Here is a 20,376-nt window from a genome sequence, read left to right as displayed (position 1 = left end):
CAGTACTGAAACCGGGTTTTGTTAAATTATCAGAGTTTTGAACAAAGTATTTTGTTTTGCAAAAGATCTGAGATGTTCTGCTGCGTGTGTGTGTGTGTGTGTGTGTGTGTGTAGTGTTGTGACAAAATGAGCCTTGCTTTTAAAACCGTGCCTAAGCAATGGTCAGATACTGTAATAGTGTACTGCGTTACTGGGGCATTGAGATGTTTTAACGTAAATCATGTTGAGCTGTGCAAATCTCAAAATCTGTTGACAAAGTGATTGTATCGTTATTAAAATTTAGCACACAATAATAAAACCGGTAGATGTTTCAAGCCTTCTCTTAATGTTTTATTTATTGAAAAATTGCCTGTGCTTCTTTATTAACCAACAAAAATGAGGTCAGGGATTTCACAGTTAAAGCTTACGGTTAATTCAATCTGAAATACTTCATAATAGTATGGCTTTATTAACTACAAGATCTACTTCACCTTCATGAATTCCTGATTATTAACTTCAATACATATTTAGTGCTTCAGGTAGTACAAAGTAATGCACAAAGAAACATTACACTACGGTTGATGTGTCAGAATCTTCCTCAGTAAATCTAAATGTATCCAGACAGAAGCATACTTTTTAATTGACATTGTTTCTAAATCAACTCAGATGTTTTCCAGACGTCTTGCAGATGTACGTGTGCTATCTTGGACTTTAGTAACTTTAATGCATTAAGGAAGAGAGCTTGTTTAATTACAGTGGTCCACTTCTAAAATCAAGGCAAATGTCTGACTTTTCAGTATGTTGTTCACAACAGTCAAGTTCAGCAAAAGTTATAATTAAATCATCAAAAGACTGATGATCTCTTCAAAGGGAAAGCTGATTATTTATTTACTTTTTTCCTTGTAAATTTAATTAAGAAAATCATTCAGACTCACAGAAACACATAAACATACTTAATTGCAATACATTACTGCTTTTGATTATCCATTGTATTAGCCCTGGCACTTGTGAGATCAGACCCTGACAGAGGAGATCAGGTGTATCAGTGCATGTTCAGAGCTGCTCTTCAGTCAGAATCACTGCTGCTGCTGCTGCTGGACGAATGCTGCAAAACAACACCAAACACAGTATTACAACCATTCAACATCACACACACACACACACACACTCTCTCTCTCTCTCACACACACACACACACACACACACTCTCTCTCTCTCTCACACACACACACACACACACTCTCCACCGGTTGCGAGGATGAGCGCCATTCTACACACTGACTCACTGTCTGGATAATAAGGGAGGTATATGATGCTTTATGCATAAGTCATTGAAGACAGTGATTTAACATTGTCATCATGGCAATTTTAGGAATAACTTGGAATAACACAAGTAGGGGATTTTGAATGAAGTTGTTGAATGAGGCTGAATTTTTGGAAAAACTCCCACTAATCGTGCTCCACACACTGATTGGCTTATTCTACACTGTGCTGCTTAAAATGAGAGCATTCGTGAAGGTGGCATTTTGGGCCATTTCATTAATTTCATTACTCAACCCTTCTGATTGGCTGCAATGCTTAGTACAGCAAAAACACACTGCAGACAGCTGGGGCTGTAGCATGAATCTGGATTAGCTGGTTAGCCAGGTAGGTTTCAGTTTAGTTTGCACCAATCCTGGGTTTTAGGTACCATGAAAGTGGCTTGGCTTTCTGCGTTCATTGCTATTGTAACTAACACTCCACAGCTAACCTGCTCTGGGGCTGGTTACGTTCTGAGTTAGAGACCTCAAACTGAAATTGGACCAATCAGATGTGAGCAAAGTGACACATGACCGACACAAAAAAGTCACCCCCCAGTTTATCTTGCTCCAAATTAAAGGTCACTAGTACTAAAAAAATGTCTGGCTTTAAATGATAATTACTTAGTTTTTTTATATGATTTATATCATTATTAGTCCATTACACACAAGCAATTTTAGTTTAACAGTTCTTATAAATTATGTATTTTAACTGAATGTTAATATATACAGATCGTATGTAATATAAGCTGTAGAATTAATAGATAATGCTTTAAAAATGACTACATGTAACCTTACATGTTCGAGTCTCTATCGCTGTATATTTCCAAGTTAGTTATATAAACTAACTTAAGTTTCACTTGTGACTGCACTGATAAAGCAAGATCATTTATTTTATTTGTCCTCTTTCATGAACAAGTAATTTCTTCATTGTAAATGCATTTAAATTCATCATATTCTTCAATCTCTTAACCTTTAGCAAAACCTTTCACCAAGGCTCGTGATTGGCTGTTCACTGGTGATGTCACACATTCATGTGCACATGCTCCACAAACTCGGGATCAAAGCCTGAGTTGACAAAGAAAGTTGATGATCAGCATCATGGTACCAACAAAGCTGGATTGGAGTGCTTTGGTTTTGTCAACTCGAACTCATCCTGTAACTCTGAATTTGTTCAGCTACCATCATGGTCCAGGCCCCTGGAGTAAATACGTGTGTTAAATAAAGTCGAAATAGCGTTGTCATGATTGCTTCAGTGCAAGGTTATTTTATAAGCAATATTAGGTTACTATTATGCAATAGTTTTGCATTTTTAAATTTGTTTTATTTGAATATCGTTTTCAAATTTGCAATACAATTTTATTTCATTTGTATTAATTTTTTATTAACAATTTTCTTAATTTTAGTTTAGTTTTTATTTTGTGAACACATTTCTATTTTTCAACTCAAAATGGAGTTGCCGTGGCCGTCTGCCAGCAACTACGAGACAGCGTATCTGAAATCGACAACATCTCTGATCGCCTAATCTCAGTCAAGATTGTTTCTGGCCCAACCATCCTTAGAGTCGTCTCATGCTACTCCCCTCAAGTAGGCTACACTGATCAGGAGAAGGACGAGTTCTGGGAGAGCCTTGGCACGCACCTCCAGATGGTCACCCCAGAAGAGCATGTCCTGGTCGGAGGAGACCTTAATGGCCATGTTGGTAAAGAGCGCAAAGGATACGAACAAGTTCATGGAGGCCAGGGACTAGGCACACGTAACGACGAGGGAAGTCGCATTCTGGATTGCGCCGAAGCCCGTGATCTCGTCGTTGTTAACACCTTCTTCAGGAAGAGACCGAGCCACCTGGCCACCTACATCAGGGGCGGCCACACAACCCAGATCGACTACTGGATGATTCGACGGCGTGACCTGAAGCTGGCACTCGATTCCAAGGTGATTCCATCAGATACCATCGGCCCCCAACATCGGCCACTTGTCCTCGACCAACTCAACTCAAGCTCCATCGGCAAACCCAAATGAGAGTGACCGGCCCTGAGCACCTCAAGTGGTGGAGGCTACCCGAACATAAGCAACAACTCGAAGTGGCCCTTCAATCACTTAACATCAACCTCGACCAGCCAGACGACAGGTTCTGAGACGATATCATCTGCCGCATTCAGGCCGCTGCCTCTGACATTCTTGGCTTAACAAAGCCAGGGCGGCGATACATGGATAAGCAAGTCTGGTGGTGGGGTGAGGAGGTCCAGACTGCAATTAAGGCTAAGAAGCTGGCGTATAAGCTATGGCATTGCACAAGCCTGGACGCCCACCCCCAAAACTACCAGACACTCAAGTCGGCTGCGAAACGGGTAGTGGCTACGGCAAAAGCTGAGTACTACCATGATCTGTACGAGCAATTAGGCACACCCGAAGGGGAGAAAATGATCTACCGCATCGCAAACTCGCGGCACAAATCGACCCAAGCCATTGGTCAAGTGAAGCACATCAAGAGTGCTGAGGGGCTAGTATTACGCGACCCTCCTGCCATACTCGCCCGTTGGAATGAGTATTTCACCACCATCTCAAATGAGGAATTCCCACATCCACCGATTCACAGCCCTGAACCCATCTGTGGACCTGTACCTCTAGTCACTACCGCCGAAGTCATGAAGGCTGTGAAGAAAATGAAGAATGGCAAAGCTACTGGGCCAGATGACATCCCAGTTGATGTCTGGAAGATGATGGGGCATCGTGGAGCAGTGATCCTGGCTGCCCTGTTCAATAAGACCATCGTAGAGAACAGGGCACCGCAGGCCTGGACGGCCAGTACCACGGTGCTGATTTGGAAAGGCAAGGGCGACGTCTCTGAATGTAAAAACTACCGCCCAATCCGACTCCTGAGTCACACCATGAAGATCTTTGAACGCTTCCTGGACAGCCGCCTACGTGGCATTATCAACATCAGCCCCAATCAATGCAGCTTTGTCAAGGGACACGGAACCACGGACGCTATCCACGCTGTCCGCCTGCTGATGGAAAAGCACCGGGAAAAGAACAAGTCCATCCACATGGCCTTCCTGGACCTAGAGAAGGCTTTCGATCGTGTACCCCACGAACTTATCTGGGCCTCCCTCCGATCCCACTCTGTCCCCGAGGCCTATATTAACTGGGTCCAAATACTCTATCAAAACGTTACGAGTGTTGTCCGCTGCCCTGCTGGGATGTCACCACCGTTCGCCATCAACGTTGGAGTACACCAAGGATCGGCCCTTTCGCCACTGCTCTTCATCACTTGTATGGACGCGGCGACTGTAGATCTGCAGGCACCACATCCCTGGACACTACTTTACGCAGACAATATATTCCTTGCTGATAGTGAGCGGCAAAACCTCCAAGAGCACACGCAACGGTGGAAAGACCGCCTGGACCAGAATGGCCTACGGCTTAACATCGGTAAAACAGAGTACATGGAAAGTGCCCCCCGCCAGACTAGTGATACCATCAGTATCGACGGTATAGATCTGAAAAAGGCCACCCAATTCAGGTACCTCGGCTCCACCTTTTCGGCCGATGGCGACAGCCTCCTAGATGTCAGGTCCCGAGTCAACGCTGCCTGGTTGAAATGGCGCCAAGTCACCGGCGTCCTCTGCGATAAAAGTATTTACAAACATGTCAAGGCAAAGATCTATAAGACAGTCGTCCGTCCAGTCTCCTTATATGGAGCAGAGTGTTGGCCTGCGACCAACAGGCACGAACAGGCCCTTCATGTAATGGAGATGCGGATGCTTAGGTGGACGCTAGGGCTGACCAGATGGGACCGAGTAACAAATGAAGACGTAAGAAAGACCATGGGAGTAGCACCGATTATGGAGAAGATGAGGGAAGCGCGACTCCGATGGTATGGCCATGTAGTCAGGAGTGGGGAAGAGTCAATAGCGAAGAGGGCCCTGTGTCTCAATATGGAAGGAAAGCGACCCCGTGGAAGACCAAAGAAGCGATGGATGGATCGGATAAAGGAAGACATGAAACATGACAATGTCGCCCCCGAGGATGCCCTCGATCGGAAGAAATGGAGAGCAATCTGCCGAAAAGCGGACCCCGCATTACGACGGGATAAACGCTAGGAGAGAGAGAGAGAACACATTTCTATTTAGTTTTTACATAGTTCAGTTTCGGTTTTAGTTTTAGTAATTGAAATTTAGCAGATTTAACAGATCACCTCCAAAGCGCAGGCCAAAGAAAGATTTAATTTAACCTTAGTGACTCAGACGTCAAGTTAAAGCATGCTGACATTGATTAGATGGTAAAAGTATACAAATATACGCCATAAATATAAATCCACTCAAATTACACTTACATTATCATATTTAAAAGTACTAGACTAAATAATAAATTGTGTTGAGATTTTTAATTTGGTGTCTTTTATCTTATTAAACCATAATCCTGATAACTGTCGTGTCCTGCTCACTTTCCCGAGAACAAACGTGCATAAATCATAACTGGGACTAATGAAATTCAATAATAATGGCAGAACCTCAATATTCGAATCGCAGCGTCCATGCCATATTAATTATTATTTTATTTATTTTTCAATAACTGTTGTTAATTTCTTTTCACTTTCTTTTTCGTTTTACATTTATTTTGATGTTTTTATTTTATTTCAGTTTACGAAAATGTTTTTTTGATCAATTGTTTTCGTTTATGCTTCACTGTATTCCTAATTGTCATGTATAACGTCTCCCTGAATCAGCTCATCTGCGCAGTCTCTCACCTTGCCGTGTTTCATATGTTTGTGCTCCTTGTGAGCTTTATGGGCTTTCTTCATCTTCTTCATCTTCTTGTGTTTCTTGTGTCCAGGAGCATGTGTTCCCGCGGGGTGACCGCCGTACTGAGGGACGGGGCAGGGATGTCCGGCCCCGGGGAAAGGTGCGTGCGGCCCGGGCCCCACCGGAGGGAACGGCTGCTGGTTGGGCGCGGGGTACGGGATGGTCATGGGCTGGTTCATGGGCGGATAGACGGGGTTGGGTCCGGGCTGGTAGGATGGAATGGGCATGGCTGGATAAGCTGGATTTGGAGGAGCAGGAAAGGCAGGGTTGGGCGGTCCAGTGTACGGAGGTCCAGTGTACGGCGGTGCAGTGTACGGAGGTCCAGTGTACGGAGGTCCAGTGTACGGAGGTCCTGAGAGGAGAAAACAATACATCAACACATGGAAAACAGTCTACATCTACAATAGGAGAATCACTGATTTTTAGTGACAAAGAGCAAAAAGCATTGTGACAGTAGGCTGTACTGTATGACATCTCCATCCGCTTTCATGGCAATAATGCCCGTCAACTTACAATTTAGTGTTTCACTGAAGAAAGAAAATACTGTACAGTTGGGTTAAACTAGCTACTTATGAGACTGGTAGAGATCCTGAAGGAGCTGGTAGCTAAAACTAACAGCAGTTTTTAAAACAGAAGGGGACAAAACTTTCTGTGTTTGGTGTTAAAGGAGACATATTATGCCCCTTTTTACAATATGTAATATAAGTCCAGAATATGTAATATAATTTTCCAGAATAAAGCTGCGCCATTACAGCTCTTACCTGCTAAAAACATCTGTTTTGGTTCTGATTATCATGTTTATCGAGCTGAAATCATGTGTTTTAAACCATATTAGTTTAAAATTCTGATATAGTGTTTTCTAAGAGCACACATCTGAAGCACACGAACAGAAAGTAGCTGTCACAGCATGTGAGTACTAAACTAAGTTCTCATTCACACACAAATTTACATTAAAAACACATGAGTTACAAAAACAGTGGGTTATGTCTGTGAAGGTAAACAGCTGGGAAAGTAATCGCATCCAGAGAAACAAGTGTTAATGATAAATCCCCTGCGATGTTTGTACTGGCTACTGTATACTGGCCACCAGGGCACCACACAGACTTTATTAAAGAATTTGCTGATTTGCTGAGTTAGTACTGACTGCAGATAAAGTCTTAATTGTTGGTGATTTTAATATCCATGTCGATAATGAAAAAGATGCATTAGGATCAGCATTTATAGACATTCTAAACTCCATTGGTGTTAAACAACATGTTTCAGGACCTACTCATTGTCAAAATCATACTCTAGATTTAATACTGTCATATGGAATTGATGTCAGTGGCGTTGAGATATTGCAGCAGAGCGATGCTATCTCAGATATTATCTAGTCTTGTGTAAACTCCATATAGCTAAAACTGTAAATTCAACTCCTTGTTACAAATATGGTAGAACCATCACTTCTACCACAAAAGACTACTTTATAAATAATCTTCCTGACTTATCTGAATTCCTCAGCATATCCAATAGCTCAGAACAACTTGATGATGTAACAGAAACTATTGACTCACTTTTCTAGCACTTTAGATACAGTTGCTCCTTTACGCTTAAGGAAGATTAAGGAAAATAGTGCAACACCGTGGTATAATGAGCACACTCGGGCCCTAAAGAGAGCAGCCCGGAAAATGGAGCGCAGCTGGAAGAAAACAAAATTAGAGGTATTTTGTATTGCTTGGCGGGAAAGTACCCTATCCTACAGAAAAGCATTAAAAACTGCTAGATCTGCGTACTTTACGTCTCTTTTAGAAGAAAACAAACACAACCCCAAGTATTTATTTAATACAGTGGCTAAATTAACAAAAAATATAACATCAGCAGGTGCAGACATTACCCAGCAGCACAGTAGTAATGACTTTATGAACTACTTTACTTCCAAGATCAAAACTATTAGAGATAAAATTGTAACCATGCAGCCGTCAGCTACAGTATCACATCAGATAGTACACTATAGATCCCCTGAGGAACAATTCCACTCATTCTCTACTATTGGAGAGGAAGAATTGTATAAACTTGTTAAATCATCTAAACCAACAACAAGTATTTTAGACCATGTTCCATCTAAGCTCCTAAAAGAGCTGCTTTCAGAAGTAATAGATCCACTTCTGAATATTATTAACTCATCAGTGTCATTAGGATATGTCCCAAAAACCTTCAAACTGGCTGTTATTAAGCCTCTCATTAAAAAAACGCAACTTGACCCCAAAGAATTAATTAATTACAGACGAATCTCGAATCTCCCTTTTCTGTCAAAGATATTACAAAATCTAGTATCATCACAACTATGTTCCTTCTTAGAGAAAAATGATATATGTGAGGATTTCCAGTCAGGTTTTAGACCATATCATAATACTGAGACTGCTCTCATTAGAGTTACAAACGACCTGCTTTTATCATCTGATCGTGGTTGTATCTCTTTATTAGTTCTACTGGATCTTAGCACCGCGTTTGACACTATCGACCACAACATTCTTTTAAATAAACTTGAAAATTATGTTGGCATTAGAGGAAGTGCACTGGCATGGTTCAAATCGTACTTATCTGACCGCCATCAGTATGTTGTACCTCAAGGCTCAGTACTTGGCCTCTTACTTTTCACGCTTTACATGTTACCCTTGGAAGAGATCATTAGGAAACATGGTGTTAGCTTTCACTGCTGATGATACCCAGCTCTATATTTATTTGAGACCTGATGAAACCAATTTGCAAAACTGTATAGTTGATATCAAAAACTGGATGACTAGCAATTTCTTACTGCTAAATTCTGAAAAAACAAAGGTGTTAATTATTGGACCAAAAACTTTTGCATGTAATAACCTAGATCACTGTCTAATACTTGATGGCTGCTCTGTAAATTATTCGTCATCAGTTAGGAACCTAGGTGTACTTTTTGATAGCAATCTTTCCTTCGAAAACATGTTTCTAGTATTTGTAAAACTGCATTTTTCCATCTTAAAAATATATCTAAATTATGACCTATGCTCTCAATGTCAAATGCAGAAACATTAATTCATGCATTCATGACCTCGAGGCTAGATTATTGTAATGCTTTATTGGGTGGTTTCTCTGCATGTTTAATAAACAAACTCCAGCAGCTAGAGTTCTTACTAGAACCAGGAAGTATGACCACATTAGCTCGGTTCTGTCAATGAATGATGCATTTATATAGCGCATTTATTGTATATTGCCGTACACCCAAAGCGCTTTTACAATCATGTGGGGGGGTCTCTCCTCAACCACCACCAGTGTGCAGCATCCACTTGGATGATGTGATGGCAGCCACGGTACAACGGCGCCAGTACACTCACCACACACTAGCTACAGGTGGAAGGGAGAGTGTGATAGAGCCAATCAAATGGATGGGGATTACTAGGAGACCATGATTGATAAGGGCCAGTGGAGGGAATTTGGCCAGGACACCGGGGTCACACCCCTACTCTTTACGAGAAGTGCCATGGGATTTTTAGTGACCACAGAGAATCAGGACCTCGGTTTAACGTCTCATCCGAAAGACAGTGCTTTTTTACAGTATAGTGTCCCCGTCACTATACCGGGGCATTAGGACCCACACAGACCACAGGGTGAGCACCCCCTGCTGGCCTCACTAACACCTCTTCTAGCAGCAACCTAGTTTTCCCAGGAGGTCTCTCATCCAGGTACTGACCAGGCTCAACCCTGCTTAGCTTCAGTGGGCAACCAGTCTTGGGCTGCAGGGTGATATGGCTGTGGATGTGCTGTGCTGTGCTGTGCTGTGCTGTGCTGTGCTGTGCTGTGCTGTGCAGTCAACACTGCACTGGCTCCCTATTAAACATCGTATACATTTTAAGATCTTGCTAATTACCTATAAAGTAGGGCTGTCGCGATTCGTCGATTTTAGTAGACTAGTTGATTTTTAAAAATCGTCTACTTCATTTTGCTCACGTCGACTAACCCGCAAAATACCAGAAGTGGCGCATTTCATGGACAAGAATCCATAAAACACATTATTAGACTATATTCCAAGGCTGCATGATATATTAAACCCATAAAAATCATATTTAAGCATAATTGTGAATTCACAAACGCTATGATTTAATTAAATAATTATATGCGACACAGTTCTAACACAGTATATGCTTTTTATTTCCATGCGTGTAGTTAAGTTTGTGCGTCACATGGCGGCTCCGTTCACAGGAGCTCCACAGAAACTGTTATTATTTACATGTAGAGCGTCTCATACTCATCTCTGCATGTTGTTGTGAATTTGGGTTTATTATAACGTTCATCTGAGAACACATCGTGTGCATTTTCATCAGATTTGTAAGGTAAATCATTTATAAATCTACACAAACACAGGAGAATACATCGCGATTTCAAAATAAAAGCTCAACCCCTCACTCTTGAGTTACACGTTTTGATGTCCACATATCAAGATTCAAGAGTTTTATTTGTCACATACACAATTATACAGAGTATAACCAGCAGTGAAATGTAGGTCAGGTCCGCTCCAAGGACAGTGCAATTATAAAGAATACAAATATGAGAAAAAGTAGATAATGCCAACCAGTGCTCGAATTGAATCAAGTCTTATGGGGGGTCCCCACCATCAGACTTTTTTTTTTTTTTTTGGTGGGGGTTAGTCTCGCAATATACAATTTATACAAAATAAACAATATATTTGATCATAATATGCATAACTATATACTATTTAATGTTGCATAACAAAGAGAGATAAGCTACTATTCTTCTTTTAAATGGCTTACTCCAAGTAAAAATGTCTGAGGGACCCCCCTAAGTCTATTTTTTACTTCTTATGGGGGGTCCCTAATGCCTTATGGGGGGTCCCGGATCCCCCCAGCCCCCCTTCAATTCGAGCAGTGATGCCAACCCCTCAGAGGACCTCAGAGGATGCCAACGCTCAGACAACATACAGAATTACCAAAGTTTGCCATAAGTTAAACATATTAAGGTTCTGCAATATATAAATATATTGTGGAAACTTAATTTCCTGTAGAGCTGCTTTGCAACGATTTGTATCGTAAAAAGCGCTATACAAATAAACTTGAACTTGAACTAGATGTGAAGGGGGAGGAGAATTTATACGTGCATCAGGTATTTTGATGAAAAAGACTTCCATACACCTGTGTCTCCTCGCTCATAGCTCCTCAGGAAGCCTCCTCGATCCTCACGGTGCAATCAGAGAATTGAGATGTCCTACAAGGCTGAGCTCGATCGGTTGAGCCGAAGGTCATAGAATGGAGGAGCGAGGAGGGATATTGAGAAGCACCCTAGAAGTGTCTTGAGCCTAAACACCCCTGATTGAGGCATATACACTGATGGGTTGAGAAATGATTAATGAATGCAAAAATCACCTTGATTTGGCCACATGTTTGTCTCTTCTGAATGACCTGCAACAAATAAACAGACAGACGTTATTCACTGATGTAAAGTGAACAAACACTAATGTCCACCAAACCGGTTCTGTGTGCTGAACAGATATTTACTACAAATACAGTTTATTTATAGGAACTGTTTGCACTACATTCAGCAGTGCCTAAAATAGCCAAAAATGAATACAAAACAAAGCAAATCTGTTTTCTGGACCGGAGCTGAGAGTCAAGAATAAGTTATAAAGCAGCATGTGAAAGGTGACTGGATGTAAAGGTCAAATGATATGGGATTTTACTGCTAATGTCAGATTAATCAACTTTTTGTAAATCAATGTGCTGAATAAATATTTCCCAAATGTTGTCCAAGCTTCTTTGGCGTCACAGTATCTGTCCAATCAACACGCTTACTTTAATAAGCACTGCCCTTTCTGATCTGATGTTTCCAGAACTGCTGTTGTGTATGAATTTCACTCCAGGATCACCTTATTTTACAGAATTGTTGAAAGGAGGAATCCTGCTCATCTCACGTCACCAAATCAGAAATAATAATAAGGGAAAAAAAGGTTTTCTAGATAACTATGATTTTTAAATTCAACTACATTTCTAGTTATTAAATACGCGTAAAACAATTATTTGAGGTATTTTCTGAAACTACGCACTCCATGTAATCCACATCCGGGGACTGGGGACGCCCTGGACAAACACCAGCTCGCGCTCTCCGTCTCTCATGCTGCGTCACAATGTGCGCTTAAAATATGTACTCTTTTGGTGAAGAAAAAGTGCACACTTTTGAGTGTTTACCAGACCACTCTGTCGCTGTAAACTGATCTGTCAGTCATCTTGTCACAGTTAACATCCTCCACATTTCGCTTCCTACTGTATTGCCAGTCTTTCTCATATCTTCTGCATAATCGTGCATTTAAAAGTTAACGACCAAATTGATGTTTATAAAAGTTCACATTGCTGTTGCAGATTAAATACAACAGGGATAATAATAAATAAATATTTTTACCAGGTTAAATGTTGATTATTAGTAACTCAAAACTCTCTGAGTTAACCGTCGATCGCGCGCATCCGCCATGTTTGTAGTTTTTCTAACGCGTTTTATACGTGTTTGTAGTTCTGGACCGAATCATTCCCAAAGCGCAGTGGATTGTGGGCTATTTTAGCCATTATAGAGTGCACGGATCCACACTTCAAAAATCGACGTGAAATAGTAGACCATCCGGGGACTTTTGGCATAAATACTTTAACATACTTCTAGTAATCTCACATGCTATTAAGGATGGATATTAATAGTATGAACTCTCTGAGCGATAAACTCCTGAACACACAGATCTCATCCACAGCAGGAGTTACGAGGCTCAGATCTGAACAACTAACGGGAATATGTGATCAATAAGCCCAAAATACACATTCCGTTCACATAAAAGCTGTTAAAAACCAATGATATCAAATAGCGTAACGTATCTGTAATAACAAATAAAGGCATGTGATATCTTACTTTTAGTTTTGCGGTAAAGATAACCCGATGGCAATTTTCTAAAGATGTATTTAGTATTTGCAAATAACGCTACTATTGATCAGGTTTAGACACAAACCTTCTTCCCGGGAAAGCTGCGAGGCACTGGCTTCCGCTTCCGCGAGCTCACCGATCACCGTCGTGACGTCATCACGGACTCTGAGCCTCACCTGTAGATAAGAGTCTGAGTTTGGTGCTGTGTGATCTTCAGATGATGCTCGTCGTTTCTGTTTGATTAGGTTTGAACACATTCAGGGGTAAATGACTACTTTAAAACTAATTAGAGTTTTTTTTTTACTGTGTTTAAAACGAACACATGACAGTGATGAGTCTGACTTAAAAATGTACAGAAACTTCAGGATGTGGTGCATCTTTGGAAATAATCACTTTAGGTCTAATACTGCTTTCAAAATGGCTTTCCAAAAAATAACATAAATAGAATAAAATTAAATTAAAGATGTTTACCGCAGTAAGTTGAGCCACATGGAGTTAAACTGCCATTGATTATGCTGAAATAAAACTGAACATTTTCACCTCATGCTATATCAAAGGAAGAGAAATGCAATAAAAATGGATTAAAATCTATCTGTGAGCCTTGTGATGGACTAACCATCCATGCAGGGAAGTGTGTGGTGACCCATACTCTGAATTAACCTATCCATGGTGCACACACACACGCGCGCGCGCACACACGCGCACACACACACACCCGCGCGCGCACACACACACACAGCAAGGGCACCTCAGTCGTGGTATTGAGGGTGGAGAGAGTGCTGGACATTCACTCCCCCCACCTACAATCCCTGCCGGCCCGAGACTCGAACCCGCAACCTTTGGACTACGAGTCTGACTCTCTAACCATTAGGCCACGACTGCCAGAGAGTTTCCTCACCTGTGGTCCATGACACTAAGAAGTACATATAGATTTGGATAATTAACTTTCAGAACAAAAGAAAAACCCTGACTGCAACTGACCTTACAGAACTGGTCCATTAGTGACGCTTGAGTGGTCAGCATCCCACTTATAAATGTTGCAGGGGAATACAATTTCACAAAAACCTCAATTACCAATTTTCATAAACAAGGCCTATTTAACATTTTCAGAACAAAATTAAGTTCAAAACAAAGAACAAAATCAAAAATGTTTGTTCAAAAATGAATGAAATATAATGTAGAATTACAATAAAATAGCACTTTATAATCAGGGGTGCACGTAAGTTTTTCAGCCTGTTCTTTAGCAGCTGGAGACACTGCACATTAAATATAACTAAAAAATAAATTAATAATAGTGATCATTTTATTGCACTTTATTTAGTTAGTTTAAAACAAATAAAAATAAACAAAACAAACAAGTCTGATAATACTATTTTAAAATAAAAAGGCAGTATTAAATAAAAATACTATTATTTTATGTTAAATTTAAAAACAAAAGGCATGTAAGTATGTGCGCTGCTGGGTTTAGCGATGGAAGAGTGTCAGCGAATGAAATGCCACAGTTTTGTATTGTGCTTTGAAAACGGCAGCAGATAGCCTAGATTTATACTTTAGCTTGAGTAGAAATCTTATACGTACAGTTCGTCGATCTAAAATGGTAATTTTAACAGCTGTCAACCTTGTCAGTATGCAAATGAGCGGTCTGCACTTATTTACACAGCGCAGTTTTTATTTTGGTCGCGCATGCGCACATGTGTACCACTTATGTGCAGCCTGATTATAATCATTACAAGAGGCTCAACTCATCCCAGCACTTTTGGCTAAGGTGAGCAGACGTGCCACTTCCCAGGGATTTCTAAATTGCCTAAAATAACCAGGTGTTGGCTTTTTGTGCTGCACAAGAGCGATTCGGAAGCATGGACTTTGATGTTTTGGCTCAAATTACCCCACTCCTACTATTTAAACCAAATTGTATCATCCAGCAGTTTAGAGCTAACATTGTATGGGATTAACTTTGTGCCAAATAAAATGAATGTAATTTTTCAAGAAACGGATGAAAATATAAACTGAAACGGAATAAAATATCTTTGAAACTGAAAAAATAAATAATCGCATGCCAAATTTTTGACTTCATTTATAATACACTGCATGTTTTGCGACTGTTTTCTCGTCTTTCATTCGTTGATCTGTACTTACAAATACGCTTTCAGAGTTTTCATTTACGCTTCTAAAGTTTTCGTTTAAAATTCTGAAGTTTTCGTTTAAGATTCTGAAGTTTTCGTTTAAGATTCTGAAGTTTTCGTTTAAGATTCTGAAGTTTTCGTTTAAGATTCTGAAGTTTTCGTTTAAGATTCTGAAGTTTTCATTTAAGATTCTGAAGTTTTCGTTTAAGATTCTGAAGTTTTCGTTTAAGATTCTGAAGTTTTCGTTTAAGATTCTGAAGTTTTCGTTTAAGATTCTGATGTTTTCGTTTAAGATTCTGAAGTTTTCGTTTAAGATTCTGAAGTTTTCGTTTAAGATTCTGAAGTTTTCGTTTAAGATTCTGATGTTTTCGTTTAAGATTCTGATGTTTTCGTTTAAGATTCTGAAGTTTTCGTTTAAGATTCTGAAGTTTTCGTTTAAGATTCTGAAGTTTTCGTTTAAGATTCTGAAGTTTTCATTTAAGATTCTGAAGTTTTCGTTTAAGATTCTGAAGTTTTCGTTTAAGATTCTGATGTTTTCATTTAAGATTCTGAAGTTTTCGTTTAAGATTCTGAAGTTTTCGTTTAAGATTCTGAAGTTTTCGTTTAAGATTCTGAAGTTTTCGTTTAAGATTCTGAAGTTTTCGTTTAAGATTCTGAAGTTTTCATTTAAGATTCTGAAGTTTTCGTTTAAGATTCTGAAGTTTTTGTTTAAGATTCTGAAGTTTTTGTTTAAGATTCTGAAGTTTTCATTTAAGATTCTGAAGTTTTCGTTTAAGATTCTGAAGTTTTCGTTTAAGATTCTGATGTTTTCGTTTAAGATTCTGAAGTTTTCGTTTAAGATTCTGAAGTTTTCGTTTAAGATTCTGAAGTTTTCGTTTAAGATTCTGAAGTTTTCGTTTAAGATTCTGAAGTTTTCGTTTAAGATTCTGAAGTTTTCGTTTAAGATTCTGATGTTTTCGTTTAAGATTCTGAAGTTTTCGTTTAAGATTCTGAAGTTTTTGTTTAAGATTCTGAAGTTTTTGTTTAAGATTCTGATGTTTTCGTTTAAGATTCTGATGTTTTCGTTTAAGATTCTGAAGTTTTCGTTTAAGATTCTGATGTTTTCGTTTAAGATTCTGAAGTTTTCGTTTAAGATTCTGAAGTTTTCGTTTAAGATTCTGAAGTTTTCGTTTAAGATTCTGAAGATTTCGTTTAAGATTCTGATGTTTTCGTTTAAGATTCTGAAGTTTTCGTTTAAGATTCTGAAGTTTTCGTTTAAGATTCTAAAGTTTTCATTTAAGATTCTGAAGTTTTCGTTTAAGATTCTGAAGTTTTCGTTTAAGATTCTGATGTTTTCGTTTAAGATTCTGAAGTTTTCGTTTAAGATTCTGAAGTTTTCGTTTAAGATTCTGAAGTTTTCGTTTAAGATTCTGAAGTTTTCGTTTAAGATTCTGAAGTTTTCATTTAAGATTCTGAAGTTTTCGTTTAAGATTCTGAAGTTTTCGTTTAAGATTCTGATGTTTTCGTTTAAGATTGTAAAGTTTTTGTTTCAGATTCTGAAGTTTTCTTTAAGATTCTGAAGTTTCGTTTAAGATTTTGAAGTTTTCGTTTAAGATTCTAAAGTTTTCGTTTAAGATTCTGAAGTTTCCGTTTAAGATTCTAAAGTTTTCGTTTAAGATTCTGAAGTTTTCGTTCGCCATTCTGGCTCAAATCTCTTGTGGGGCGGGGCTAGCAGCTGTGTGTTCTCATTGGCTACTGAGTTTTTGATTGACAGCTTCTTGACCCGGAAGTAAGACATCAGTGTTGCGCCCCCCCAGTGTGGATGTGAGCGTCTCTTAGCGGCTTCCTATTTCATTTTAGTGATATAATGTTAGGAGTTTTTTTTAATTCAACCTGTATTTATCTGTTGCTACTACTCTGTCAACATAAGCTTTTAGGAGCACGAGAGAAACAGAAGATCATGGAGGTTTAATTGTTAAAGTACTGTATATAATACTGGAAATATTGTATAATGTCCAATGTTCTCGTGGGATATTTGTTTATTGCTCATGATTCTTTTGCATTGTAGGGTCTAATGAGGTTGAGCTGTTACATTTGAAAGATACTATCATATATATGTGTGACATCAAGAAAGTCTCAGTCCAGCCAGGCAATCAAGCTCATTTCATTACATATTCCACACGAAACAATGTGCTTGCAGCCAATTGTTTTTATCATGCTGATAATTTTGTTTAGTTATTTTATTGTTAACATTATCATCTAACATTTAAAATTGGAAATATATTTTTAACAATTAGCAACTCTTGCAAGTGTGACTTTTATAAACCTGTTGAATGAATGTAAATGAAATATGAAATAATTTAAATAAATGTACACTCTTTATTGTCACTATAGCATATACAAAAGTATCAAAGTGAAAGTCTTGGATGCAGTTATGTTGTAACAGGAAAGACCAGAATCCACGAAACACTAACTGCATAATATACATGTAATGCACTGTATTCTCATAATTTACATTACTGCACTAAATGCACAAGAACATAATATACAGAATATGTTTAAAATTCATTATGTTTTAAACACTGCAATGATCCTTTCCACAGTTCCTTTTACAGTATAAGTTGCAAAACAGTGAATGAGTATGTTATGTAGTTATGGGATAGTCCATCCAAAAAAAGGAAAGTTCTCTAATTATTTACTCACATTTATGCCATTCCAGATGTTTATGACTTTCTTTCATGACATAAACACAAACATTTTTAAGAAAATAATCCATCTCTGAGAATCCAAATGACTCAAGTGAATTGTAACCCATGCACGTATGACAGCTGAACGGAAGCGATTGTTAATTAAATTATTAGTGTTTTTCTTATCTGTTGTTTTACTTCAAAAAATATTGATTTAACCACTAAGGTCAGATGGATTACTGTCACGGTCACTGTGTGTAGTTTCTAGTGATGTATGTCTCGAGACCGGTCTCGAGACCACTTTTACGTGGTCTCGGTCTTGTCACGGCCTTGACGGTCTTTGGTCTTGGTCTTGTCTTGGTCTCGGACCTCTCGGTCTTGTCAAGTCTCGCTGTCTTAGACCGTCATAGTGGTCGGGGATTTAGCAGTACTACACGCCAGTGATGCGCGGGTTGATCCAAAATGAGCGGGTGCCCGCGGTTACGAGTCATCCAAAAATATTTTTAATGATATTCGGGTCGCGGTCGGTCGGGTCGTTTGAAATAAAGATGCCAATTAAACCTTTGTAATTTATATAGTTCTAGTATTTATATTCAACTAACTGTTGAATAAATGCTGACGCGGGACAAAATTCCCGATTTCCCAACACGTTGAACTGAGCAATGCCATTGTATAATTTTAATAGGTTACTTTTAAGCGCATATAGCTCAGTAATGTCAGTTTTATGTATTCTCTGAGAGGGGGTGGGATTTTTGTTGGGAAAGGGGGGAGAGCCGCACACTTCGATTAGACTGGATAAACACATGCAGCATCTTAATTAAGAAAATGAAACGAAATAAATGAATAAATTAAGCCTATATTACATAACACTAGCCTATATCAGCATTCAGAAAAAGAACAGTTTGCGCTACTAAGGGCTTTCACACTTTTCCAAAAGCCGTTTTCTCATGTTTCTTCTTTCAATACTAAATCAAAAAACGAATGGACGAATGATATACGGATTGGGTTGTTTATTTACCCGCGCATCACTGCTACACACTCAAAAAAAAAAAACTACACGCTCTAGAATCTTTGGTATCCACGACAACACAACGTTTGATAATGCAACATTAATATTTTGCGCCCTTCAAATCAAATGCAACCAATCACATGCATGTATTTATTTATTTATTTTTTTTTTTTTTGCGACAGCCATTGACATTGACATATGACATTGACTGTCAAACATTAGGCCTAATCCAAGTTTATAATTGTGTATCTTTAATTTGATGTTACAATTTCATCTACACATTAAGTATAATTTAAATTGGTTACATATTTCTCATTCTTTAGACAGTTGTTGGAGGAGCAAGATGGTGTTGGGGGTGTTTGATGTTTTGTCAGATGAACCAGTCAGTACCAGTAATGTCAGTCCTCAACAGTATACAAAAGTTAAGGGAGTCTCAATCCTCTAATAGTGCAGTAACAGCCGTCATACAATTGCTACACATAGTTGATCTCACCCAGTCTGAAAAAACATTTACAGTGAGCTCAGTCACACACATGACATGGTCTGTCTCTGTATTGCTCTGCCTGTAGTTGAAGTAATACCGTCTAATATGTATTGAATGTAAACCCTAGTATGCTGCTGTTCATACAAGTTATTGCGTAGCTTAAACACTAGTCTGTTTTTTTTCTCCGGTCTCGACTTGGTATCGGTCTTGGTCTCGACTTGGTCTTGGTCTTGACATGGTCTGTCTTGGTCTTGGTCTTGGTCTTGTCTTGGTCTCGATACCTTCTGGTCTTGGTAGTGTCTTGGTCTCGGTTTAGGCGGTCTTGACTACAAGTCTAGTAGTTTCTAAAGCATCTTTAGGACTCACAGAGAGGGATTATTGGAAAGAAAGTAATATGTATTTGGGACAGCATGAGGGTGAGTAAAAGATAAGATAAGTTTTACTTTTGGGTGAACTATCCCCTTAACAATCATATGCTGTTGATCAACACAGAATAATACGAATAAAGTGCAACCTCTTGTGAACTGTGTTTGTTTTAATCTAGAGCTCCAAAGAAATTAATATATTTGCATAATATCAGGTGTCTGATACAAAGGTGATGTGTCTGAACAAAATAAGATTCTTGTCTGATGAGGGCAATGTATCTCTGGTACCATCCTCTGGGTCAGCATCAGAAGTTTATGGAAAAGTTGCTCCACTCCCTGGAAATTGAGAAAGATGTATTATAGTCTAACAATACCACCTGCTTTGAACTCCCATGACAAATTTCGAACTTAAAATATTTCAAACAAATAAATACACAATTATTTAATTTTATATGTATTAGTAATTTTAACTTAGATAAATACATAAAAATTATCATCTGTAATACCGTTGTGTAACCATTAGATGGCTGTATAGCCCTATATAATCATGATTGTGTATACCCTAGTTGCTGGAAATTTGGATACATATTTATCATTATTAAAGACTACTTCTTGTCAAAGTTTGTTTGCCCCCCAAATGTTCATCTAATGTGACCATTTGTGCATTATTATTAGTCAAATCTGGACAAAGAAATAGCATGGTTAAAAAGGCTTTACATT

At 38.9% G+C, this 20,376-nt stretch overlaps 1 protein-coding gene across 6 annotated transcripts; it reads right to left on the bottom strand.

Moving 5' to 3' along the window:
- Positions 1 to 304: 304 nt before the first annotated feature.
- LOC306855021 (uncharacterized protein) lies at positions 305 to 13,152 on the bottom strand. 6 transcript variants are annotated; one of them, XM_079393398.1, is made up of 4 exons: positions 13,095 to 13,152; positions 11,476 to 11,511; positions 6,031 to 6,437; positions 305 to 1,084 (listed from the first exon to the last, which is right to left on the bottom strand). In XM_079393398.1, the coding sequence occupies exons 2-4, from the start codon at positions 11,489 to 11,491 to the stop codon at positions 1,046 to 1,048; spliced, it is 462 nt and encodes a 153-aa protein (XP_079249524.1). In that variant the 5' UTR covers positions 11,492 to 11,511; positions 13,095 to 13,152; the 3' UTR covers positions 305 to 1,045. The 6 variants fall into 6 exon arrangements, with proteins under 6 accessions (XP_079249524.1, XP_079249525.1, XP_079249528.1 ...); XM_079393399.1 differs by having other exon boundaries at positions 12,998 to 13,122; XM_079393402.1 differs by lacking the exon at positions 13,095 to 13,152 and adding an exon at positions 12,506 to 12,601.
- Between the last annotated feature and the right edge of the window lie 7,224 nt (positions 13,153 to 20,376).

The sequence above is a fragment of the Barbus barbus genome (genome assembly GCF_936440315.1).
Source record: "Barbus barbus genome assembly, chromosome: 35".
NCBI lineage: Eukaryota > Metazoa > Chordata > Actinopteri > Cypriniformes > Cyprinidae > Barbus > Barbus barbus.
Note: the sequence above shows the minus strand (reverse complement) of the source record. Positions and strands in the feature narration are given on the sequence as shown.

What these genes read in the sequence shown, in the direction of transcription:
- LOC306855021 (XM_079393397.1), bottom strand. Translation starts at nt 12,222, where the DNA reads ATGAGAGACGGAGAGCGCGAGCTGGTGTTTGTCCAGGGCGTCCCCAGT. An exon ending in AAACATGTGGCCAAATCAAG is followed by an intron (nt 6,438 to 11,475) that starts GTGATTTTTGCA and finishes TTCTCCTCTCAG; the next exon opens with GACCTCCGTACACTGGACCT. An exon ending in AACATATGAAACACGGCAAG is followed by an intron (nt 1,085 to 6,030) that starts GTGAGAGACTGC and finishes GTTGTTTTGCAG; the next exon opens with CATTCGTCCAGCAGCAGCAG.